We start from the raw sequence: 26,512 nt of genomic DNA, 5'->3' as shown, positions 1-26,512 counted from the left end.
GGCCGAGTTCTGGCAGTCTCATCAGCTGAATAGGCAAGGAGGAATCTTTCTCTTCCTCCTGTCCAGGCAGCAAAACAGTATCACTTTCTGTGGGAAATGCATGGTAAGGTCTCTCACATTTGGGATCATCCATAAGTGTTGCTTAATGTGTGTGTGAGTTTTCTCATCTAGCCTCCTGACTCCATTTTAAATGAGATTTCAATTTTTTAATTTTCACATGACCCCTTTTGAATGATTTTTCTCCAAAATCATTGCTGATCAAGAGTCAGGTCTTTTTGGATTCAGTGGCCTTTTGTTCGTTGATGCCAGGAAGGACCTTTTCTGAGTGTCATGTTCCATGTCAGAGGGAAATGTACAGGTTGTAAACCTATCATTTGAGTAATGAGGAATCGGGAGGGGCAGTGAGATCTCCCAGGAATTAACCCTTCTCCAGTTTGCCTTGTAGAATTATTGAATCCCCAAAGGCATACTCAGCACAGAAAGAATTAAGAGCTTTGGGAAGACATACTGCCGGTATAAAACACGAAGCAATTAAGCAATACTGCTCTCTCAAAAGAAACTGGAACAAAACGTCTTATCAGTAAGCCTGTAGGTTGCACATTCAGAGACTGAATTGGATAAGAATCCATGATCAGTTAATAGTCTATGAAAGAGAGACTTTTGTGAGTTTGAAACCTTCTAATTGGCTTCGTCTGAACATCCTGGGATAGCTGTCTCATCAGGTGTTCTCTGCATCAATTTTGGGAAAATTTCGCCCTCAGGTCACTAGATGGGGTGCAGGTTCAGCCAGGATTAGGTGCTTTTTTTTAGATGTGTCACCTGAATCCAGGAATGTATTGCCTGAAGTTTGGCCCCGGAAGGGTTGGTTAGCAGGACCTGATAGAGGCCTTTGTAGAGAGGTTGCAAAGAGTCTTTTCCAATAGATGAAGTGTCCAGGGTGCACAGTGTGTTGTTTAAGGTCTTCATCTCCCTGGAGTTCACTGTGAAAAGATTGCTTTGCCAAAACATTAATTTTCTTAAAGATTTCTTTTTTAAAAAAAATTTATTGATATGAGTGAGAGAGAGGAAGGAAGAGAAAAACATCGATTTGTTGTTCCACTTATTTATGCATTCACTGGTTGATTCTTGTACGAGCCTTGAGTAGAGATCGAACCTGCAACCTTGGCGTATCAGGACAGTGCTCTAACTAACTGAGATACCCAGCCAGGGCAGAAAGTGGTTAATTTTGATAGAAGAACTTAGGCCATTATAATATTGAAGTATATCTCTTTTGACCTGTTGTCCATCAAAAGAGGCAGGGGCTCTGTGAGAGTTTGAGTTCTAAAGGAGGAGGTTCTGAGATTTAGAAGGACCAACTGCAGTGCTTTTGGCCAAGGTACGTGGAGGGTTTCTGCAAATTTTGTCAGCGAGTCTTAATGCTGTTAGTGCATGTGAACTAAACCTGAGGATTGAGCATGCTCAGTGCAGTGAAAGTGTTGTCAAACTGGCCATACAGTACAAAACTGTGAAAGCACCTGACTGGTAAAATGGGTTCCCTGACCCCTGTGGGTTCTGGAGGGCTTCTCTAGGTGAGGGCGATCTTCTCACAGGAACTTTAGCCACAGCAGAAGCAGTAGCCTGTCTGCTGGGAAAGCTTCAGTCTAGTGAGAAAACATACAGACCACGACTGAAATATATTCATATCCACGAGATGGGAAAGCTGTATGAAATCCATTTGCCGGACTGAGAATGGTCCGTTAGGCAACTTAAAATATCTGGCAGCAGTTGGATCAGGCTTTCCTGGGTCATACTTTAGACAAGTGGGACAAATAGGTACTTTTTGGGGCCTTATTAATAGGTGCCCACTAATATTGATGCATAGATGCTATCATTTTGTCAGTGGGCCAGTGGTTTAATGCGTGTGCAGTAGTTCGGAGTGGGAATTTTAGAGTCGCTGGTTGGTCTGGGCTGTTATTTGGCCTGAACCAGAGCTTCTTGATATCAAACCAACATTTGTCAGATTTCCAATTTTGTTTTTCTTTTCCTGAGGCCAATTGTTGTTGGACGTCGCTAGCCAGTTTTTTGATATTATCATTTGAGGAAATATCCTTTTGGCCATACCAGAGGTTTGACTGTTGTTGGTTCCTTTTAAGGACTGCATTCCTTGTGGAGTCAGGTTTAGAATGCCCTGGGATCTTAATAATAGCTAAAAGTATAGCATCCAGTAATTTCTGAACATACAGGCCATTTTTAAATTTCAGCTGGAAGTAAGAAAGCCATGTTGCTTCGACAACATTCCAAATCATGACCTATTCCAAAGGCATCTCTTCTATCAGTAGAAATATCAGCACTTAGGCCCTCGGCTAAAGTGCAGGTCAGAATGAGCTTAGAGGACTGTCGTAGCCAAAGGCAAAGATTCCACTTCAGTTACATCAAAAAGTGATGATATTGCATATACAGTTAAATATTTGCCATTTAAATAAGAATTATTACTGAGACATGAGAAGTCAGCCTTACCCGAAGGAGTGTCCTCCAGATCTAATTTAAGGTTTCATCCTTTAGGCCTTGTTTTAGCTGAGTGGCTTCAGTTGGCACTTGCCTGACTTTTAAAATCAGGCTGTTTCACTGCAACTGTGATGATGTTCTTCCTTTTGGAGCCAGGCTGCTGCTACTGAAACTTGCTGGCCTACAATCCATCTTTGATAATGTTAAAATACTATTGCTAATAATAGCAGTAATGGGAAATGGGTTCATCTAAGCATAAGTATTTTGACATGAAAGAAATTTAAAACTCTAGTAAAGGGAAATAAATATCTATAATTAAACCAATGGAAAAAAAAAACTTTGAATACAGGCAAAACCTGAAGAAAAAATTATGCTTTGCAGATATCTCTGGAACAAGCTGGCTGAACCATAAAGAATTTAAATTTGGTCTAAGAGTGTATAGAACTGACAACTGTGCTCATTCAGCTCTGGTTCTAGGTACCAGAAATGCAGTGATGAATGAGACAGTCTTGAGGGGAATGAGAATAATAAAGAATTACAGTATGAAAAGTATATTGGGGTATCATGATGACATCCCAGTATTTTGAGTGACAGCTGTCAAGCCTCAAGGAAGAACTGGCATCTAAGATGTAACTGAAAGATGAGTGGGTGGGAAGAATGGCAGGGTTTCTGGTCAAAACTGAAGTAAAATAATGCATGGAGGCCTGCAATGCTAAAGTAATTTAATGGTCCCCAAGGGATTGAATATAGCTTGACAGTAGTGTGCAAGAGATTGAGATAGTGGCAGATTGTAAGTCTGTTAGCCATGCCAAGGAGCCTTAGACATGATACTGAGGGCACTGGGGATCCATTGCAAAGTACCTGACTTGGAAAGTCCTTGGTCACTGTGTCGTATCAATATTATTCGGGTAACAATATGAAAAATGAATTGAGTGAATAGTGCCAAGGTGTGGGTAAGGAGACCTATCCAGAAACTCTGGTCACAATCCAGATAAATGATGTGGCTGTAGAAGTAAGGATAGAACTAGAGCAGTGGTTCTCAACCTTCTGGCCCTTTAAATACAGTTCCTCATTTTGTGACCCAACCATAAAATTATTTTCTTTGCTACTTCATAACTGTAATGTTACTACTGTTATGAATCGTCATGGAAATATCTGATATGCAGGATGGTCTTAGGCGACCCCTGTGAAAGGCTTGTTCGACCGCCAAAAGGGTCGCGACCCACAGGTTGAGAACCGCTGAACTAGAGGTTGAGCAGACATTCAGTTCTGGAAACCAATTGAACTAGTTTGCTTGGTATGCCTGTGAAGAATCAATAGAGCACATTCGTTATGTTATTTGAGACAGCATGACACTTTCCAAGTGGACCTGTGTGGGGTGTCAATTTAATACATAGGTTTGGCACCCCAGCCAGAGATCTAGGATGGAAAGGTATTTGAGAGGTAGCTCTTTTTAGGGGTATAATGAAGTCATGGGAGTATATCTACCTGCCCAGGGGAGTCTGCAGAGTGAAATATCAAGAGAACTGCCTATTAGAAATGTCACATTATCCAATCAGGCAGAGAAGGGAGAGCAGTCAGGACAAGCTGAAAACCAGGTGGTCATGCTGTCCTGGGAACCAAAGAGAGCTTTTCAGGTAGAAAGGAGCCAAGACAGAGTGACCGATAGCTCCAGATGTTCTAGACAACAGCTAAAACTACCAAGGAAGAAAGGGTTAGGAGTCATTGAAGAACAAGGAGCCACTTAATGACTTTGAAAGTAATTTAGTGATTTTTGTAGGCCTACAAATGAGGCAGTGAGAAATAATTGGCAGGTGTAGATGCCAGTGTCTGCATTTTGGGAAGCAAAGAAAGTTTAAAAAGAGGGTGTTGTGTAGACAGTGAGAGGAGGAGCACGATTGTCAGGTTTCACTGGGGTTCCGGTTTGGTGAGGCACCATGATTTGCTGCAGGTGTCTACTTAAGCAGTTTGAATAAGAGGAACAATAAGAGGAACAAAAAGTGATTTTAATTTTTGCAAGCAGGGAGAGAGTGCTTACCCAGTTTTGGCAAGTGTAGACAAGGTGAGCAGTTCTCTTGATCCATAGCAGAAAATGATTTCATTTTCCCGAAACCCATCTAGAACATTGGCGAGTTTTCTGAATGCAGCCCATCATCTTACTTAATGTCATCTATGTTAAAGTGTAGCATTGCAGCCAAATAATAATTATATTTAAACTACCTAGAAAAAACTAAGTTAAGGTGCTATTTTTCTGGGTCCTGGAATGTTTAGTTTATAAACATTCACATAGGAAAAAAATTCAGTGTTCTGAGCAAGGGAAGAAATTTGCTTATTAAAAGATGTGGTGTTGCATTCAATTATTACAGTTATATAGCTTGTGATCAGCTGGTTGCCGAACACTGACATGCACATTGGTGGAAGCATGTCTTTCATGGTGTATGTTAGTGGGAAGAAATACTTCAAATTAGTTGAATGGATTAAACAATCTCACTGACTTTTCCTTTTCCATATAGACACTACATGTGAAAGTCATATTAGGAATCCTCTCTCCTTTATCTGCTTTCAAGATAGTTACTGAGATTGAATGCATAAAACAAAGGATACTTGTATAATTTAATTGTGGGCATGCTGTTACATGATTTCTTCGTGGCGGTTCCAGGAAATTCTAGAATGTTGTTGTGCATTTGTATCTGAACACAATTGTATAGAATTTCTAGCCCATGTTTGTTTTCCTATTGAAAATGACAATATCTAGCTCAGGGTATTCAAGTAAAGGTAATGTTATGCATCAATAAAATAACATTCATCAATGTTATTTCAAACAATGCTTTTAATTACTAGGGGCTTTGGTTTGCTTTTTGCATTTGTTTTGTTTTGAGCAGTTGATTGAGGAACATTCGGATATCAAGGGCAGCATAGTGGAAATATTGAAAACATTTGCCAGTAGGTGGATGATGGAAATGAAATGTTGGACTGGGTATAGAGTTTTAGAATTTAGAATATGATAAGACAAAAGAGTAAAATTTCACGTGTTTAGAATTCTCTTTACTGGTCTCTCAATCTGAAATAAGACCAAGATTAAGGAAGTAAAAGAGGAAAGATTCCTTAGGGAGCAAAATAGATCTACCTTAGGCCTTAAACTTTATAGGCGAGGCCTCTGCATTCTTTTAGTCTTCTAGGGCTTTACTTGATGTGTCTCCATCACATTATTGTATGTAATTGTTCTAAGAGATTGGTTAGGTTTTCAATCCCACAGATAATTTTAAGCAGCGCTTCTCAACCTGTGGGTCGCGACCCCTTTGGCGGTCGAACGACCCTTTCACAGGGGTCGCCCAAGACCATCCTGCACATCAGATATTTACATTACGATTCATCACAGTAGCAACATGACAGTTATGAAGTAGCAACGAAAATAATTTTATGGTTGGGTCACAAAATGAGGAACTGTATTTAAAGGGCCAGAAGGTTAAGAACCGCTGAAAAGGAAGGCAAATTGCTTAAGTAGAAATGTCAAGAGAGTGAAAACTACCCCCCTCCAAAAATAACAGGGGTAAAAAGTTCTAAAAGCATAGCAATGAAGTAGCTTTACTGTAGGGATATATATCGGATACACAGATACCTCAGGGAGCTTCTGAGGTCTTGTATGATCCATTGATCTGTGAAGGAAGATTACATTACTGTTGACCCTTGAACAACATTGGTTTGAACTACCCGAATTTCTTTATGCCTGCATTTTTTTCTGTCTATAATAATAAAAGCATAGTATGTTAATTAGGCTGGATGTCCTCCTGGATGACCTTCTGGATGAAGCTGGGGCTGCCAGGGTGGGTCCCAGGTGCCTGCCAGCGGCTGGAGGGAAGCCTGGCTCCCCGGTGCTGGTGCAGGAGGGAAGCCTGTGCTGGCAGCCAGGGGAAGGAAGCCTACTCTTGCACAAATTTCGTGCATCGGGCCTCTAGTAAATATATAGAAACTGCTGGTATCTAGGTTTCACGTCTGTGGAAATAACCAACAGTATTTTCCATCTGCAATTGGGAATCCGACAATGCAGAGGACACACTATAGGCATTGCTCACCACTTCATATAAGTGACCAGCATGCAGGGGTTTTTGTATTCATGGGGTGTCCTGGAACCCATCCCTCACTGATATGAAGGAAACACTCTAAGTTTTGGGGAATTCAAAAGTCATCTGTGGATTTTCAACTGTGTGGGGACCCCTGACTGAACTGCTGCATTGTTCAAGGGTCAATTGTGTAGTTAAAGTAATGTTAAGAAAGCAGAATTTTTTTTCATGTGAGGCTATTCAAAATGATGCAATTTTATTTTAAATGGCATTTACTCACTTGTAAAAATGCTTACTTCGCTAATATGAAGTCTTATATTTTGAAATAATTTAGTCCATATTATTTCTATCTATGAAATCCCAATACTTACATAATTACCTCTACACATAGCATTTCTTGAGTACCCACTGGGTGCAGAGTGTAGCAGGAAAAGAAGGCAGATGACCCTGACCTCTAGGAACTTGCCTCCTGAGAGGAGGCTGAGCCTGAGGTGACAAGTCATCATCAGTTTGCATTTCAAACTGTGGACGAGGACCTTGATCTAGGGCTGCATACTGTAGACGATGTCCTAGGGGACAGGTGAGTGTGAAATGAACTGAGAAAAACTGGGAAAGGACGCACACCAAACCTGTTGCTGCTGTCTCTTTAATTTACTGCTGAATGAATATTCGCCTTATTCCTTAAGAAACCATAAGCTCACCAAGGACCTGCCGGCTGCCAGGCCAGAATCCTTGGCTGGTGGAAAAGAGAAAATACTTGACTTTCATGTCTTATTCTCTCATGCCCAGATGCCTGTGATGAGATACCAAGATATGACTCTATGAAAGCCAAGGGTAATCCTGTGCCCCCTGTAAGTGCTGGGTTCGCAGTAGACTATGAGTGTCGCCCAGGATACAGGCTTATTGTTCCTCTTGTTCGACCCACCACTACTGTTTGTCAGCCTGATGGCACATGGGCACCTCTTCTCCAGGAGGCCTGTACAAGTAAGTACACAAAACTTTTTATTTTTATTGCTCTAAAGATTTTCATACATTTTAGATGGCATATTCTGCTACTACAATGATGGTTTTCTCATGTGGAGGTAGGTTTTAGACAGTCATGTGTTTTTTCAAGCTTTGAAAAATTTCCAGGTAATCTTTTTCTTGTTAGTTGTCTGGGTAAATGTGAATCTAAAGTTTGGCCTTTTAATAGTTAAAGAAAGAAAAATAGTATTCCCACAGTAGAGCAATGTAGAATTTTGGTTTTGATTCAGATCTGTTTTGGAGTTTGTGTAAATCAACAAATTTAAATAATTTCTTTCAGGAAAATCATGTCCACAGCTAGCAGAGCCCCTAAATGGCCGCGTAGATGGAAATTTTCAGTTTGGTTCACAGGCTAGCTACTCTTGTAATGAGGGGTAAGTAGAGGAAATAGGTAAATGTTACTACTATTTTTGTTTTGCTTATTTTCTAAATATTCCCATAATGTTGATTTAATTTTGCTTTGTGTGTGAGAAGTTGTACTTATAGCCAATCAACTCTTGGGCTTCTTATAGAGATGGAAAAGATGTGTAATAAATAGAAAGGGGTTTCCATTGAAGTAAAGCAGAACTGTATAATACTATCCTATCTAATAAAAGAGAAACATGCAAATTGACCATACCCCTGAACGCTTCCCATTGGCTAATCAGGACGATATGCAAATTAACTGCCAACCAAGATGGTGGCTGGCAGCCAGGCAGCTGAAGTGAACAGGAGGCTTGCTTGCTCCAGTGATGGAGGAAGCCAAGGTTCCCCGCCTGCCGCTGCCGGCCTCTGAGCTGCAGTCTAAGAAACAGTGTTGCAATTATAGAAGCTAAACCAGCTCCAGATAGCTGCTTTTAGCCAACTTCGGCCTCAGAGCTTAGAGCGGCAGTGATGGCAACAGTGTTTCAATTATAGAAGCTAAACAAAGCCCAGATCCCTGCTTTCAGCAGCCGAGGCCTCAAGCTGGAGCCGGCCTCAGAGCTAAAGCTGGCTCTCAGTTCCAGTGACAGCCATAGAAAGTAAATAAATCCCAGAATAAAAAAAAAAAAGAAAAGAAAAAAAGGAGAGGCTGGGAGCTTCAGTCACCCGCCAGCCTGAAAACGGCCCTCAGCCCCTCACCCAGACTGGCCAGACACCCCAGTGGGGACCCCCACCCTGAAGGGTGTGTGACCAGCTGCAAACAGCCTTCAGCCCGTCATCCAGGCTGGCCAGGAACCCAAGCAGGACCCCCACCCTGATCCGGGACACTTTCAGGGCAAACCAGCTGGCCCCCACCCGTGCACCAGGCCTCTATCCTATACTACAGGCAGGGCGGGACAGCGCGAGCTGCCATCCGGGCCCCATGTGCAGCCTTGGGCAGCAGGGCATAAGCTCCGCCCCCAGCCGGGACCCCTGTGTGCCACCTGAGCCCCCAGCCGGGACTCCGTGCCACCTAAGCCCTGCACTGCTAAGCCCCGCCCCAGCCGGGACCCTGTGACTGTTGGAGAGCAGGAAAGTGCCACTGGGCCCTGGGTCACTGTGGTGATTCGGCCATCGGTAAGTAGAAAAGTGCGGCCTGTAGGCAGCCCCCAGCTGCGCCTGATCTGGGAGCAGGAAAGCAAGCCTGGCCTGCGGGCAGCTCCAAGCTGGGCCTGCTCCCCGGTTGCCATGGATACCTGGGAGCGGGAAAGCCCGGCCTGTGGACAGCCCCCAGCTGGGCCTGCTCCCCAGTTGCCATGGCAATCCGGGAGCAGGAAAGCCTGGTTTGCAAGCAGCACCCCCATCCTGGCCATAGCTCAAGGGAGAGTACAACATGCAGTGGAGGCCAGGAGCCTGAGAGATCAACACAGAGGGGCTCCTGCACCAAGCCTCCATGGTGTGGCTGGGGGCAGGCCCCCAGCAGACACACACACACACACACACACACACACACACACACACACACACAGTACCTGCTCTGAGCCTCCAATGTGGCTTGGGGCAGACCACAAGTGAGGACACACACACACAGCAACTGCTTCGAGCATACGTGGCGCGGCTGGGGGCAGGCCCTAGCAGACAGACAGACACACACACACACACACACACACACACACACACACACACGGGACGCCTGCTCCAAGCCTCTGCTGCCAGACTGTGGCCATCAGTAGGACATCCACTGAGGGCTCCCGGACTGTGAGAGGGGCAGGCTGGGCTGAGGGAACCCCACCCCCCCAGTGCATGAATTTCGTGCACCGGGCTGCTAGTCCTATATAATAAAAGCCTAATATGCTAAGTGTCCCACCCTTCGTTTAACAAGTTGCTATGATGCCCACTGACCACTAGGGGGCAGGCGCTCTGACCGGCAGGTTAGCTTCCTGCTGGGGTCCGGCCAATTGGGACTGGGAGAGACAGGCCAGACACGCCCTGGAGCCCCCTCCCACAGTTTCTCCCTGGCCAGCCAGCCCTGATCGGCTCCTGCAGTCCAGGCTGAAGGACCCCACTGGTACACAAATGCGTGCACCGGGCCTCTAGTTCTATATAATAAAATGGTAATATGCAAATTGACCAAACAGTGGAATGACTGATTGCTATGATGTGCACTGACCATCAGTGGACAGATTCTCAACACAGGAAGCCAGGGGAGCGTGGCTCAGCCAGAAACCGGGCTGATGGCTGGCGAGCACAGTGGCAGTGGCAGGAACCTCTCCCGCCTCCACGGCAGTGCCAAGGTTGTCCGACTGCTGGTCATCAGTGGGACATCCCTCAAGGGCTCCTGGACTGTGAAAGGGCGCAGGCCGAGCTGACGGAAACCCCCTCCCCCCAGTGCACGAATGTTATGCACTGGGCCTCTAGTATATAATAATAAGCCTACTATTAGCGTTAAAAATGTAGTAATCATGGTGACTTTATCCTTGACAACAAGTTGCACCCTACTTGAAATGGCCACCTTTCAGAGTTGATGGAGGGCTTATAGAAATGGGAGGTAGAATTGTCAGCCAAAAATAATCTTATATTGAGACTAGAGGTCCAGTGCACGAATTTGTGCACCATTGGGTTTCCTCAGGCTGGCCTGTGTGATCGGGCCGAAACTGGCTGTCTGACATACCCCAAGGGGTACCAGATTGCGAGAGGGTGCAGGCCAGGCCGAGGGACCCCACCAGTGCACGATTAGGGCTGGGGAGGGAGGCAGGATGTTGGCCAGTGGGGAGGTACTGTGGGATGCTCTAGGATGTGTCCGGCCCATCTTGCTCAGTCCCAATCAGCCGGAACCCAGTAGCAAGCTAACCTGTGGTTGGAGTGTCTGCCCCCTAGTGGTCGGTGCACATCATAGAGACTGGTCGACCAGTTGACTGTATGCCCCTTGGTGATCAGTTTATGTCATAGAGAGTGGTTGAGCAGCCTTAGCATATCATTAGCATATTACACTTTGGTTGAACAGCTGACAGGTCTACTGGACACTTAGCATATTAGGCTTTTATCATATAGGCTAACTGTCAGGTGTTAACCAGACAAAAGTTGACCTGGTTAGCCTGGACCATAATGTTGCTCAAGATCTCTTAGGGGAGCCCAGCCAGCGTGGCTCAGTGGTTGAGCATCAACCTATGGACCAGGAAGTCACTGTTTGATTCCCGGTCAAGGCACATGCCCAGGTTGCAGGCTCAATCCCCAGTGTGGGATGTGCAGGAGGCAGTAGATCAATGATTGTCTCTCAACATTGACGTTTCTATCTCTCCCTCTCCCTTCCTCTCTGAAATCAATAAAAATATTTTTTTTAAAAATAGGAGATCTTAGGGGAAAGCCTTATTTTTGAGACTGCTTCAAAGGAGTGAAGATGTCAAAAAGAGGTAGTGAGCATTTAATAGTAGCCTTTGTTCCATGGGGCTCATTTAATAGTATATATTTGGGATATTGGAAATTTATGAAAAATGTGCATTATACAGTAAGTAGAATCTAATCCAATAAAAGAGAAACATGCAAATTGATCATAACTTCACTACACCCCAAGGCACACCCACCAGGCAATCAGAGTGACTATATGCAAATTAACCCAACCAAGATGGCAGCCGGCAGCCACGCAGCTGGAGTGAGCAGAAGGCTTGGTTGCCCGAGCGATGGAGGATGCCAAGCTTCCTGCCTGCCCTGGCTGGCTGTGGCTTCCGCTAAAGGCAACAAAGTTTCAATTATAGAAGATAAATAAATCCCAGATACCTGCTTCCAGCCAGCCTCCACTGGGAGCTTGGGTGGCTGGGGGCCGTGGCCAGCCTGCAAACAGCCATCAACCCCTCACCCAGGCTGGCCACACCTTCATGGGGTGAGGGTCCCTGCTGGGGGGCTTGTCCAGCCTGCAAACAGTCCTCAGCCCGTCACCCAGGCTGGCCAAGCACCCCAGCGGGACCCCCACCCTGATCCGGGACACCCTTCAGGGCAAACCAGCCAGCTCCCACCCATGCACGAGGCCTCTCTCATCCTATCTAATAAAAGACAAATAGGGTAATTAACCATACCTCTGATACGCTTCCCATTGGCTAATCAGGGCGATATGCAAATTACCTGCCAACCAAGATGGTGGCCGGCAGACACGCAGCTGAAGCAAACATGAGGCTTGATTGACCTGGTGATGGAGGAAGCCAAGGTTCCCCGCCTGCTGCGGCGGGCTTCTGAGCCTGAAAGCAACAGCTCCGAAAGCAACTGTGTTTCAATTATAGAAGCTAAACCCCAGATACCTGCTTTCAGCCAGCTGAGGTCTCAGTGCTGGAGCTACAACAGTGTTTCAATTATAGAAGCCAAACAAACCCCAGATACCTGCTTTCAGCAGCCGAGGCCTCAAGCTAGAGCTGGGCCTCAGAGCTGGAGCCAGTTCTCAGCTCTAGTGACAGCCATAGCAGGTAAATAAATACCAGAATAAAAAAGAAAAAAAGGAGAAGTTGGGAGCTTCAGTCACCCACCAGCCTGTAAACAGCCCTCAGCCCCTCACCTAGACTGGCCAGTCACCCCAGTGGGGAACCCCACCGTGAAGGGGGTGTGACCAGCTGCAAACAGCCATCATCCCCTCATCCAGGCTGGCCAGGCACCCAAGCGGGACCCCCACCCTGATCCGGGACACCCTTCAGGGCAAACCAGCCAGCTCCCGCCTGCACCAGGCCTCTATCCTATATAGTAAAAGGGTAATATGCAAACTAACCCTAACAGCAGAAAGACTGGGAATGACTGGTCACTATGACACACACTGACCACCAGGGGGCAGCCGTTCAATACAGGAGCTGTCCTCTGGTGGTCAGGGCGCTCTCACATGCGGAGCTGTGCTCAGCCACAAGCCAGGCTGACGGCTGCCAGTACAGCGGGGTGGTGGGAGCCTCTCCTGCCTCCTCAGCAGCGCTAAGGATGTCTGACTGCAGTTTAGGCCTGCTCCCTGCTGGCAAGTGGACATCCCCCGAGGGCTGCCCGGCTGCCAGAGAGATGTCTAACTGCCAGCTTTGGCCCAATCCCCAGGGGAGCGGGACCAAGCCAGCAGGTGTTTATCCCCCAAGGTGTCCCAGACTGCGAGAGGGCACAGGCTGGGCTGAGGGACCCCCCCCCCCCAAGTGCACAAATTTTTGTGCACCAGGCCTCTAGTACACTGTAAAATGCAATTGATTTTTTATATTAACTTGGGGTCTGAGTTCATTTATTTTTAAAAAATATATATTTCATTGATTTTTTACAGAGAGGAAGGGAGAGGGATAGAGGGTTAGAAACATCGATGAGAGAGAAACATCAATCAGCTGCCTCCTGCAAACTCCCCACTGGGGATGTGCCTGCAACCAAGGTACATGCCCTTGACTGGAATCGAACCAGGGACTCTTGAGTCCGCAGGCCGATGCTCTATCCACTGAGCCAAACCTGTTAGGGCCTGAGTTCATTTATTAGTTCTAACAGGATTTGTGTGTGTGTGTTTGTAATCTTTATATATTATACCTATAAGATCATACTATCTGCAAACACTGGTAATTTTGCTTCTTTCTAGCCAATTTTGATGCCTTTTGTTCCTTTGTTTGTTTTTCTTATCTATTTGCTCTGGAAAAACTTCCAGTACTGGGTTTAATAGAAGTAGTAAAAGCAGGTATCCTTGTACTATTTCTTATCTTAGGAAATCTTTCAGCTTTTTACCATTGAGCATGATGTTTGTTACGGGTTTTCCATGTGTGGTGTTTATTACCTTGAGGTAGTTTCCTTCTTTTCCTAGTTTATAGATTATGTTTAACATGAAAGAGTGTTAAATTTTGTCAAGTGGTTTCTTACTGCATCAACAGAGATAATCATGAGTTTTTCCTCCTTTATTCTGTTGATGTGCCATATGATATTAATTAATTGTTATATGTTGAGCCATCCTTGCATCCCAGGAATAAGTTGGTCATAGTGAATAATACTTTTAATATGCTGTTCAATTCTGTTTGCTAGTCTTTCATTGAGAAGTTTTACATGTAGGTTCATAAGGTATATGTGCCTGTCGTTTTTTTATGGTGTCTTTGACTAGCTTTGGTATCACGACAATGTTGGTTTCTAGAATGAGTTCAGAGACTTCCATCCTCCTTAATTGAACAAAAAACTTTTGAGAAGAATTTAAGTTTGTGTTTTTTTAAATATTGGTAGAATTCACCATGAAACCATCAGGTCTAGGGAGTTTCTTTGATTTGGAGATTTTTGATTACTGATTCGATCTCCTTACTAGTTATAGATCTTAGATTTTCTTTATCTGTGTGATTTAGTCTTGGTAGGTTTTGTGTTTCCAGGAATTTTTTCATTTTGCCTAAGTTACTTAATTTGTTGGCATAAAAATTATTCATAGTATTCTTATAGTATTTTATATTTCTATATAATTGATATTAATGTCCCCAGTTTCATTTCTGAATTTCGGTCTTCTCTTCTTTTATTAGTCTATCTAACTAAAGGTTTATCAATTCAAAGAACCAACTTTTGGTTTCATTCATTTTCACTATTGTTTTTCTCTTATTTATTTCTGCTCTGATCTTTATTATTTTCTTCCTTATGCTTGCTTTGGGTTTAGTTCTTTTTCTAGTTCTTGAAGTTGTGAAGTTAGGTTGTTGATTTCAGATCTCATTTTTTAAATATATGTTTTCATTGATTTTGGAGAGGGAGAGGAAGAGGGAGGGGGGAAAGGAGGAGGAGGGGGAGGAGGAGCCATATGTGTGAGAGAGAAACATTGATCCATTGCCTTTGGGGATTGAACCCGCAACCTGGGTTTGTGTCCTGATCAAAGTGACAACCTTGCAGTGGCCAGGGCGACTCAACCAATCTGAACCCAACTGCAAGGGCTCAGATCTCATTTCTTTTTTTCTTTTCTTTTTTTTAAATATTTTATTGATTTTTTACAGAGAGGAAGGGAGAGGGACAGAGAGTTAGGAACATTGATAAGAGAGAAACATTGATCAGCTGCCTCCTGCACACCTCACCGGGGATGTGCCTGCAACCAAGGTACATGCCCTTGACTGGAATCGAACTTGGGACCCCCCAGTCCACAGGCCGATGGGCTATCCACTGAGCCAAACCCGTCAAGGCTCAGATCTCATTTCTTATTATAAACTTTCATATCTATAAATTTTCCCCTTGGCACTGTTTTTGCTGTCTCACAAGTTTGGGGATGTTTTCATTTCCATTCATCTGAAAGTAATTTATAATTTCTCCTGTGATTTCTTCTTTGATCCAGTGGTTGTTTAAAAGTGTGTTGTTCAAGTTTCACAATTTTGTGAATTTTCTAATCTACCTTGTGAGAATTGATTTCTAACTTTATCCCGTATGGTCACAAGACACTTTGATATCTATTTTTTAAAACTATTGATTATTTAATACTAATTTGTGGCCAAATGTAGTTATATTATTAATGATGTCTTTATTTGTAGTTAATTTATTTACAAGTTAATTTCTATTACTAACCTAAAATATGGTCTGTCCTGGAAAATGTCTCATTTGAACCTGACCCTATGTGTTTTGTTGTTGGGTAGAGTGCTCTGTCTGTGTCTGTGAGGTCTAGTTTGTTTATTATATTATTGAAGTCTTCTATTGTCTTTTTTCTTGTTGTTTAATATTTATTCTAGAGAGAGTGATAGAACCGAGACATCAACGTGAGAGAGAAACATCAATCGGTTGCCTCCCATACACGCCCAAACCGGGGATTGAACCTGCAACCTGGGTATGTGCCCTAAGCAGGAATGGAACCCGGCACCTTTTGGTGTATGGGACAGCTTAACCAACTGAGCCACCCGGCCAGGGTAGAATCCTCTGTTTTCGTATTTACTTTCTGTTGGGTTGGTTGGTTCATTATTATAAGTGGGGTATTGAAGACTCCCACTGTTATTGAGAAATGCCTATTATGTAGAAATGTATATTTCACCCTTCAGTTCTGTTAGTTTTCAATTCATATATTTTGAAGGCCTGTCATTAGGTGCAAAATAAAAAGTATTTTGTTTGAATTAGTGTAGCACCTCTGCTCTTTTAGGGTCACTGTGTGCGTGGAATATATTTCTCCATTCTTTTACTTTCAACTTGTTTGTGTTTTTGTATCTCAAGTGAGTCTTGTAGACAGCATACAGCTGGATCCTTTGTGTTTACCTGTCCGTTCAATGTCTGCCTTCAGATTGGAGAATATAATCATTTTAAATATAAAAGGATTATTGACAAGAAGGATGGTTTTCTATGATTATTCTACTGGTTTTCTACATGCCTTAGAGCTTTTTGACCCCCCCCCCTTTCCTGTTTAGTTGGTTTTTATAGTGAAATGCCAACATTTCTTTACTATTACATATTGTCCATTTTATAGGGTTTTTGTTTGTGGTTATGATGCAGATTTTATATTTAAAATCCTACAGTTAGAGTATTCTAATTTGAATTTATACCAGCTTAATTTCAATAAATTGTAAAAACTGCACCTTTACAACTCTGTCCCCACCACCTTTGGTTGTTAATGTGATACTAATCTCTACACTAATAATTGTAATACTAGCCTCCACAGTAATGTCTTTATCTTCCTTTGAAGGATTATTCTCTTAGACCGCACAGAAAACAAAAATTATAGGCACAAAGCATTGTTACAATAATGCTGGCTTTAATAATTGCCTGTGTATGTGCCGGCAGTGAAATGCTTATTTATTCATATGCCTTTGGGTTACTTGTTTTGATTTCACCTTTCAGGACTCCCTTTAGTATTTTTTGAGGGCAAGGTCTAGTGGTAACAACTCCCTCAGCTTTTATTTGTGAATAAACCTTAATATCTCCCTCATGTTTCAGCACAGTTTTGCTGGATTGAGGATTTTGGGTTGGCTTTTTTCTGTTTTTTTAAATCACTATCAGTCTATCAGTTCACTGCCCTCTGGCTCCAAGACTGATGAGAAATCTGCTGATATTCTTATTTAGAATCCCTTGTACCTGATGATTCACTTCTCACAGCTTTTCAAATTCTGTCACTGGCTTTTGAAAGGTCAGTCGTTATGTTTCTCAGTGTGGATCTCTTGAGTTCATTTTACGTAGAGAATGTTGAGATTTTTGAATATTTGTATCTGTCTTCCATCAAATTTGGGAAACTTTCAGCCATTGTTTCTTCACATATTTTCTTTGCCCCTTCCTCTCTGTCTTCTCTTTCTGAGAGTCCCACAATGCGTATGTGATCTGCTTATCGATTTCCCACAGGTCCCATAGGCTCTCTTCACTTGTCTTCATTCCTTTTTCTTTCCGTTCTTCAGACTCAATACTTTCCATTGGCCTTTCTTCAGGTTCACTGAATCATTTTTCTGTCTGCTAAAAACTACCTTTAATTCCTGTAGTGACTTTTTCATTTTTTTTTCCTTTATTGATTAAGGTATTACATATGTGTCCTTATTCCCCCATTCCCCCTCCTCCCCCACTCATGCCCTCACCCCGTGGTGCCTGTGTCCATTAGTTAGGCTTATATGCATGAATAGATAACCTTTGGTTGATCTCTTCGCCTTTTTCATTTAAGTTAGTGTACTTTTCAATTCCAAAATTGTCTTTTGGTTTCTTTTTAGGTTTTCCATCTCTGAATTGATATTCACATTGTATTCATTCTGTTAGGGTTTGGCCAGGGACATGGGCTGTGAAAGAATTCACAACTGAGAAGGAATAGATGCAGAGAGAGGGAGTTTATTTTATTTTCCAAGGGAGGAAAGGGCCAGGTGCCTTTTGGCAGCACAAGGGGCCCAAGGTGGGGGGTTGTTCTTCTGTAAGCGTATTAGGGAGTAAATGGCAGCTGTGGCAAATGGATGAAGAAGGAAGGGGATCGGGGACTTCACCTTGACGTTTTCCAGATCCTGGAGGCTGTCCTGGGAGCTATGGCTTGTTTGTCCTTTAGCCACAGATGTCCTACAGAGGTGTCTATTAGCATCTTCACAAGCCTGTAAAACCTTCTTACAGGGAAAGTTACAAAGGGTAGGAGGGAGTAGAGTTCTTCTACTAACTAGAAACTCTGTTGTAATTTCGCTGGAATCATTAAAACGACAGCGAAGGGGGTAATGGGGGAAGTACAGCCTGCTTTTCAAGCCTGCTTGAATAGAGAGGCACTTTGAATAGGGAAGTCTGCAACCTCCACATGCTTCTCATGGCTTATGCAAGGTTACTGTGAGGGAAAAGAGGCCTTTTTCTTGTCCTAATACATTCATTTTTTTTCTTGATTTTCAACATTTCTTCCATTAGTTCTTTGAGCATCCAGGTAACAATTATTTTATAGTCTTTGTGTATTTGATCTGGAATGAGGTCTTTTTTTCAGCGATAATTTCTATTAATCTTTTTTTTTTCTTTGAAGGCACCATACTTTCCTATTTCTTTGTATGCCTTGTGAATCTTTTCTTGAACTGGACACTTGAATTCTAATAATGAGGTAACTCTGGAAGTCAAGTTCTCCTTCCCAGGGCTTGTTATTTTCTTAGCTCGTTTTAGTGGTTTGATTGATGTAGGGTCCGAGGATCAGCCAGATACGTAAACTGAAGGTATTCTCAGGTCTTTCTGAGCCTTTCCCTGGGCAGGCACAGTCACCTAATTTCCCCCACCTGTGCATGTCCTAGATTTGATGTCTGTCTCCTGAAAGGGGAAAAAGCAAAAATTGAACGGGGAGCAAAGGACACTGGATCCTTAAATATCTGGAAGTCACTTCAGTAGGCAGTAAATGGGCTTGCAAGAGTGGGGGACATGTGACAATAATGACTGCCCACTTGGTGTCTTTGAGTTAGCGTTTCTTTGTGATCAGAAGTAGCAGTCAGTAATAAGTGCATAAATCCCTGGTATTTGTGAGAACAGGGTTCTTTTTTCACTCCCTGGTTCCTACAGGCTGTTGATAAGCTGCCGCAGGAACACATGCATAGCTGCCTGCTGTGGGAGTGGAATGGGTAGCTGCCATTGTGCTCAGAGCTGAAAGTGACTGATATTAAATCAATTTCCATGTCCAAGTCCTGCCTTAGAAACTACAAACCTTTCAGGGACACCAGAGTTGAAAAATAGTTACATCATGCACATTCTAGCATTGTAATTGTTGTTTGGGTGGGAAGAGAGATTCTTGGTGCTTCCTACCTTACCATCATCCCCAACTCCTCTCCTAATCTGTAATAATAAAAGGGTAATATGCTAATTAGACAAGACGTTTTTCCTGATGACCTTCTGGATGAAGCCAGGGTTGCTAGAGAAGCCCAGGTCCCAGGTGCCAGAGAGAAAGAGAGATGAATTGTGAGAGAAGCCTTAATTCGTTGCCTCCTCTACACATCCAGACTGGATTGGGCCCAAAACCTGGGTGTGTGCCCTGACCAGAAATCAAACCACACCTTTTGGTGTACAGGAGGACATTCCAACCAATGGAGCCACTCTAGCCAGTGCCTGAGGAGTATTCATAAGACTTGAAACTGAGGCAGCACGTTCCACATGCTAATCCATCTACTCACAGCAATCCCAGGAGGTATATACTATTATCCTCTTTTCATAGATGAGGAACCTGAGAAAGAGAGAGGGACTTGCCCAGCTCCAAGAGCAAGTCAGTTGTGGGGCTGGACTCCAATGCAGGCAGGGAAGCTCTCGGGCCTGATCTCTCTACGCAGTCATTGTCCTGCCTGGGCAGAATGGCATGAACTCGGGCACATGGGAATGTTGATGTGCCTGCTGCAGATAGCAGAGAGGCCAGACCGACAAGCACATGTGTAGATAGTTTGCTCTAGGTCAGTGTGTGCTCAAATGCAGCAACTCTCTCTTCCATTAAATTATAGATTTAGTTAGTACTTTCATGATAGGCTATTTACGAAACTTTTCCCTCAAACTACTATAGTGCAGAAAAACAACCATATAAAATTTTTCTTCGATATCATATGCATCGTGTTAATGGTTAAAAAAACAGCACAACAGTAATCTGTTTTTCTTCTTATTTAGATATCACTTAGTTGGAACACCAGTTCTACGTTGTGAACTTGCTGGAGATGGGAATAATGTGGCTTGGAGTGGTGACCCCCCACAGTGTGAAAGTAAGTATATTCTGTCTTTAGAATTTCGAGCAGTTCTCAAACTTTTGGCCTTAATTTGACTTTATCCTTTTAAATTTAAAAAGACCCCCACATAGCTTTTCTTCAGGTGGGATATGGCTATTGCTATTCCATTATATTGGAATTAACCTTGAAAAGTTTTTTTTTTAATATATATATTGTATTGATTTTTCATAGAGAGGAAGGGAGAGAGAGAGACAGAGAGTTAGAAACATCGATGAGAGAGAAACATCGATCAGCTGCCTCCTGCACATCTCCTACTGGGGATGTGCCCACAACCGAGGTACATGCCCTTGACCGGAATCGAACCTGGGATCCTCCAGTCTGCAGGCCGACGCTCTATCCACTGAGCCAAACCGGTTTCGGCACCTTGAAAAGTTTTTAAAATAATTATTAAGAACAGTAAGCACAATACATATCAATATATATAACATATTTTTAAAGGAAAACCAAAATTTTCAAAAAAGTGAGAATATTGGCATTGTTTTACATGTTTGCAAACTAATCAATATGTGGCTTCAATATAGACCTCGATTTGGGCTGTTGCATTAACACACCATTTGCACATTTGGCAAACTGCACTACATACTGTATGGATGAAAAACATCATACTTTTTTTTCATAGAAACTTTGTTTCAAATAGATATTGGATATTCAAATAGATTGTAGAAATCATATGTTAATGAATTTATTGAAGCAGTTCATAAGGCATTACTAATGCTGTCTTAATTTTTATCTTTTCTTTTGCGTTTCCTGTCCTCTTTTTTTATCTTTTTAAGAGATTTTGTGTCAACCACCTCCACAAATAGGCAATGGAACATTCAGCAATAGCCACAAGGATACATTTGAATATGGTGAAGTAGTCACTTACCGTTGTAATCCTTCGAATGGGCCAGATGAATATTCCCTTGTTGGAAAGAGCACACTGAGTTGTTCTGGGCCAAACAAATGGAGTAGTGACCCTCCTGAGTGTAAAGGTAATGACATTTTTTTTTTCTTATTCTTTATTTGTATATAGTATGGAAATACTTTGTAAATACTTGACTAACAAGTAAACAGAATAGCTATATATGCTCCCTCACCCTGTTAAATTGTTTTCTAATTTAATTTTAGAAAGGTAAAATTGAATGAAAACTAATTTTACTTGTATTGTTCCCCACTCTTCACCATATATATATATTCTTGACATTCCAACTTATACAATGTGAATTACTCTGTAGATGCATGAGTTGGGATTTTTTTTCTTCCAAACATTAAAAAACTCAACACACATTGGTGTGTAAAAATAACAGATTTATTTTGCATTGCAAGAAGTCTAAGAGTACTGACTAGGAAAAAATGGTAAATTATAAAAGACTAACCTTTTCTCTAGTACAATTGATAAACTCTGGACAAAACATCAAGCATACCTTGTTTAATAGCAATTTGCTTTATTGCATTTCACAGATATTTTGTTTTTAAAAATTGAAGGCAAGACCCTCAACAGCAAATAGATTATACCTTGCTTTATTATTATGATACTCATTTTATTGCTGTGGTTTGATACCAAACCTGGTATATCTTTGACATATGCCTGTACTTTAAAAACAATGTTGAAGTCCGTAGAGCATGACTTGAAACAGGGAGGCAATGGATGGTATTTGACTCTTGAAAGAATGGAACCGCTGAGTAATACCAAAATAATTACTCTTGTCAAGGGCAAATGGAACATCCCATTCTCTAATTACATATTCTAGGCATTTCAAAATATTGAAATCATTTACTATACATTATCTGATGACAGTGGAGTGAACATAGATATCAAAATAAAGATATCAAATCCCCAAATATATGAAAGTTATGCAAGGCACTTCTAACTCATGATACAAAGAAGACTTCTCAATGAAAATTTGAAAGTATTGTGAATTGAATAAAAATGAAAATACCACACATCAACATTTGTGGGATACAGCAAAGAGCATTAGTGGGCTACAATAGCATGAAATTCTTCTATTAGGAAAGCAGAAACATCTCAAATCAATAACATACACTTCTGTTTGAACCTAAAAAAAGAATAGCAAATTGTACTCCAAATAAGGAAACAAAAGGAAAGAGTAAAGATAGAAATCAATGAAATTGAAAAGAGAAAAAAGTAGAATTAATGAAACCACCTAGTTATTAGAGAAGATCAGTCAAATGTTCTAACATATAACCATTCTGACAAAAAGAGAAAAAATACAAATTACTAATATTGAGAATGAAAAAGAAGACATCACTAAATATATCTGACAGGTATTTAAAGGATGATAAGAGAATGGCACAAACGACTTTATGCCTATAGATTTGACAACGTAAACCTTCTCATAAAGAGATCTGTTTTCCTTGGGGAATCTATCAGACATTTCAGGAGTAAATAATATTAGCTCTACACAAACTCTTCAGGAAAATCCAAAAGTGTGTGTGAGGGGGAATACATCTCACCTCATTTCATGAGGATTGCATTGCTCCCATATTAAAACCAGACAAACATTTCAGGAACATTAAAAACAATATCCATAATGATCATAGAACCAAAAGTCCTCAACAAAATATTAACAGATCAAATCCTATAATAAATACTAAAAGTAATACATCATAATCAAATACAATTTATTCCATGTATGCAAGGTTCATTTAAATGTAAAAATTAAATTTACCATATCAGGACATATAAAGAAGAAAAAAATACATGATTACCTTAATGTAAAAAAAAGCATTTGACAGAATTCATCATCTTTTCATTATACAACTTCTCAGTGAAGTACTAGTAAGAATAGAACTATCAGTCCCTGAAAAATGGCTCTAACTAAAATCCCATAGCTAACATTTTACTTACTGGTACATGAATGATTTATTTCCCCCTTAGGTAGGAACAAGACTAGGATGGTCCTGCCCAGTCCAGTAAGGCAAGAAGTAAATAGACGTACATGTTGAGGAGAAAGAAAGAAAGTAGAGTTATTATACATCATTGTGTAGAAAATTCGAAAGTTTGAAGTTTTCGCCAGGTGGCAAGCATAATAAGATCAATGTACAGAAATCAATTGTATGTCTATATACTTGTAATAAATCAGTAAGAAATTGAAATTGTTTACATAATATTTACAACAGTTTCAAACTACATATATTTGAAAATGTATAACACATGTGCAAGAATTGAATGGTAAAAACAACTAAACACTTTTATAGAATAAATTAATAGACCTTAATAGAAATAAGGTTGTGGATTAGAAGGGTAAACCATAATAAAGATATTAATTTTTCCATAATTAATCTATAATTTTGGCACAGTCCCATTAAAAATCTCAATAGAACTTTTTGTATAAATAGACAAACTGATTCTAAAATTGATATGAAAAGACAACAGAGGTATAATCGTAAAGATTTTTTAAAAGTTAGAGGACTCATACTACCTGTTGTGAAAGCTTATTATAAAACATACTATGGAATATATGATCAAGACAGTATGGAATGGAATAGAGTCCAGAATAGACCCTTTCGCTTGCGTCCAGTTGATCTACCACAGGTGCACAAATAATTCATTGGAAAATGGTAAAAGCACAGGCACAATTTGATACCCATATGCAAAAAAAAGAGATCTCAACCCAGTTTTAAACTATATACATTTACTTAAACCATCATAGATTTAAATATAAAAAATAAGACTTTTACTAGAAAATAAAGTATTTATGACCTAAACGAAGATTTCTTAAATACAACCCTAAAAGGAATCTTTTAAAAGAAAAAAATTCTTAAAAACTCAAAAATTCTGCTCTCATAAAACAGTTATAAGAATAAAAATATGAGCCATAGACTTGAAGAAGATATTTTGCAAAGCACATGTATATAGATCTCTGAAAACTAAGAAAATATCCAATATTTTAAAAATGGGCAAAATGTTTGAATAGACCTTTTCCATCAAAGAAGATATATGGGTGGCAAAAAAGTAATGAAAATTGCTCAATAGCATTAGTTACAGAAATGTAATTTAAAGCACAATGATATACAACTAAACACCTATTAGTATAGTAAAACTAAAAGTAACAAGTTAACCATACCATTACAAAGATATGGAGTAATTAGAACTCTCATAGATTGAAAGTTAAGAATGCAAAGTGGTATGTGTATTTAAGAAAGCATTTGATGATTTGTTATAAAGTTAAAACATGCACTCACGCCCTAACCGGTTTGGCTCAGTGGATAGAGCGTCGGCCTGTGGACTGGAGGGTCCCAGGTTCGATTCCGGTCAAGGGCATGTACCTGGGTTGCGGGCACATCCCCAGTAGGAGATGTGCAGGAGGCAGCTGATCGATGTTTCTCTCTCATCGATGTTTCTAACTCTCTATTCCCTCTTCCTTCTTCTCTGTAAAAAATCAATAAAATATATTAAAAAAAAACACATGCACTCACCATACAACTCAGCAATTCAAGTAAATTAAAAGATGATCACATAGAGCCCTATTATGAGAATATTTATAGCAGCCTTACTCATAATCGTCTCATATTGGAAACAGCCCATCTTTCTCAGTTGGTGAATGGCCAAACAACCATGGTGCTTCCATATAATGGGATAATGCTCCGTAATATAAAGGATTGCGCATCTAATCTTGCAAGTACAGAAGTGAATCTCAAATGCATTATGCTAGGTGAAATAAGCTGTACTCAGAGGCTGTGATCCCATATGACATTCTGGAAAAAAGCATTATAGGGATAGAAAACAGATCAGTGGTTAGCTGGTGGAAGGTGGTTGAGGGATGGGGATGGGGAGAGTCGATTACAAAGTGGCATGAAGGAATATTGGAGATAATGGAACTTTTCTATGTCTTTACTGTGGTGATAATTACATGGTTAGTATTTGTATTGATCAAACCTCATTCAGCTGTGCACTTATAAGGATGCATTTAACATATGTAGGTTATATACAGTAATTCTAAATTACAGAAATAATTTCTGTGATTAATATCAGCTTAGTACAACAGAGAATAGATCAGTGTACCTGACGTAAGGACAATAGAAACCAACCAGATGAATTGAAAGAATTTTTTATTATTACATCTAGAAATACATAACCTCGGGAACAACTGGCAGTCAGATGTGCATGGAGAATAGCAAGGAGTCAAGTATGCATGTCATAGAGATCAGAAAGAGGAGAAACAGCAGTATAGGTGATTATTGGAATAATTATCCACATTTGATCCAAAACAACCATGTCCAGGAAATTCAGTGACTCTAGCAGGATAAATACATTTGAAATTTTACCAAGAACCCCCCGCTGAAGTAACCAATCATGGTAAAACTTCTGAAAACAAACAAAAAGCAGCCAGTGTGAGGGGGAAAGCAACACCAGCATATTACATTTCCCCCCCCCCCCCCCCCAGTAAGAATGACAGCTGACTTCTCGTAAGGAGCTTGTAACTAGAAGACAATAACATCTACTAAAGTGCTGACAGAAAAATAAAACAGGACATCCCTCTGTCAAGGGAAAATATTACTAACCTACAGGTGTGAGCGTCTGCCCCCTGGTGGTCAGTGCACGTCTTAGGAACTGGTTGAGTGGTAGACAGAATGATGGACCTAGGGGTCGGACACTTAGCTTATTACACTTTTATTAGATAGGATAGGGTTACTGGCTGTATTCCCTATGCTGTACTTTACATCCCCGTGACTATTTTGTAACTGCCAATTGCTACTTCTTAATCCCTTCATCTTTTAAGGAGAAATCTTTTAAAACTGAAGGTGAAATAAAAACTTTTTAAGATAAACTAAAGCTAAGGGAATTGTCACCATCCCATCTGCACTACAAGAATTGCTAAAGGACGTTCTCTTGGCTGAAGGAAAAGATACCTGATGGACATTCAGGTCCACATGCAAAGAGGAAGAGCTCACTTCCAGTTTATTCTCATAAGATGCTCTCTGTACTCACTGCCAGTCAGTGTTTTATTTTTTTCCAAATTCTGCCAAACCCATTACTGGATCCTGAAATCAATCTAGAAGGTCAGCACCAGGGTTTTTGTTCTTGAGAAGTAGAGTACAATGGGAAATACCAGAGTCTAAGTATTAACTTTTTACTTTATGTCAGGCCTGTAGGATTACATACTGGTTTACAAAGGAAAATGTCGTTTTTGGTTCCTGGGTTGGAATCCAAACCGTATGGAAACACTGCCCTGACTCCTTGGCCTTTCTGTGTCGTGAACGTCCCAGTTCTTGTCTGTTGTCAGTCCCTGAGAACCTTCTCTCTGCATCTCTGCAGAGCCAGCTGCTTTCCAGCTTTCACATTTGAGCGGAAGCATTTTCTCATCACAAGAGCCTCTCCTGCCTTTGTACAGAAGCAGGGCACTGGACTCAGTGTCAGCGTGAAATTGTAACAGAGCCCTAGGGCCAAAGAGCATCCAAAGGCTGTGTTTGAACTTACTAGGAAATTGTCCCTGGGAGGCAGACCTTTCTCAAAACTTGTCAATA

At 41.3% G+C, this 26,512-nt stretch overlaps 1 protein-coding gene across 6 annotated transcripts in view; it reads left to right on the top strand.

Annotated features, from left to right (window-relative positions):
- LOC308534315 (membrane cofactor protein-like) overlaps positions 1-26,512 on the top strand; it is a 51,656-nt gene that overhangs the window by 2,871 nt on the left and 22,273 nt on the right. For all 6 annotated transcript variants that reach the window (XM_081112779.1, XM_081112781.1, XM_081112782.1 and 3 more), the window contains exons 2-5: positions 7,335-7,529; positions 7,849-7,942; positions 19,929-20,020; positions 20,818-21,015. In XM_081112779.1, the coding sequence (XP_080968905.1) occupies positions 7,335-7,529; positions 7,849-7,942; positions 19,929-20,020; positions 20,818-21,015 (579 nt within the window). The remainder of the gene's footprint in view (positions 1-7,334; positions 7,530-7,848; positions 7,943-19,928; positions 20,021-20,817; positions 21,016-26,512) is intronic.

The sequence above is a fragment of the Myotis nattereri genome, assembly GCF_964212035.1.
Source record: "Myotis nattereri genome assembly, chromosome: 18".
NCBI lineage: Eukaryota > Metazoa > Chordata > Mammalia > Chiroptera > Vespertilionidae > Myotis > Myotis nattereri.
The sequence above is the reverse complement of the archived record's forward strand: the minus strand, read 5'-3'. Positions and strand labels throughout refer to the sequence as shown.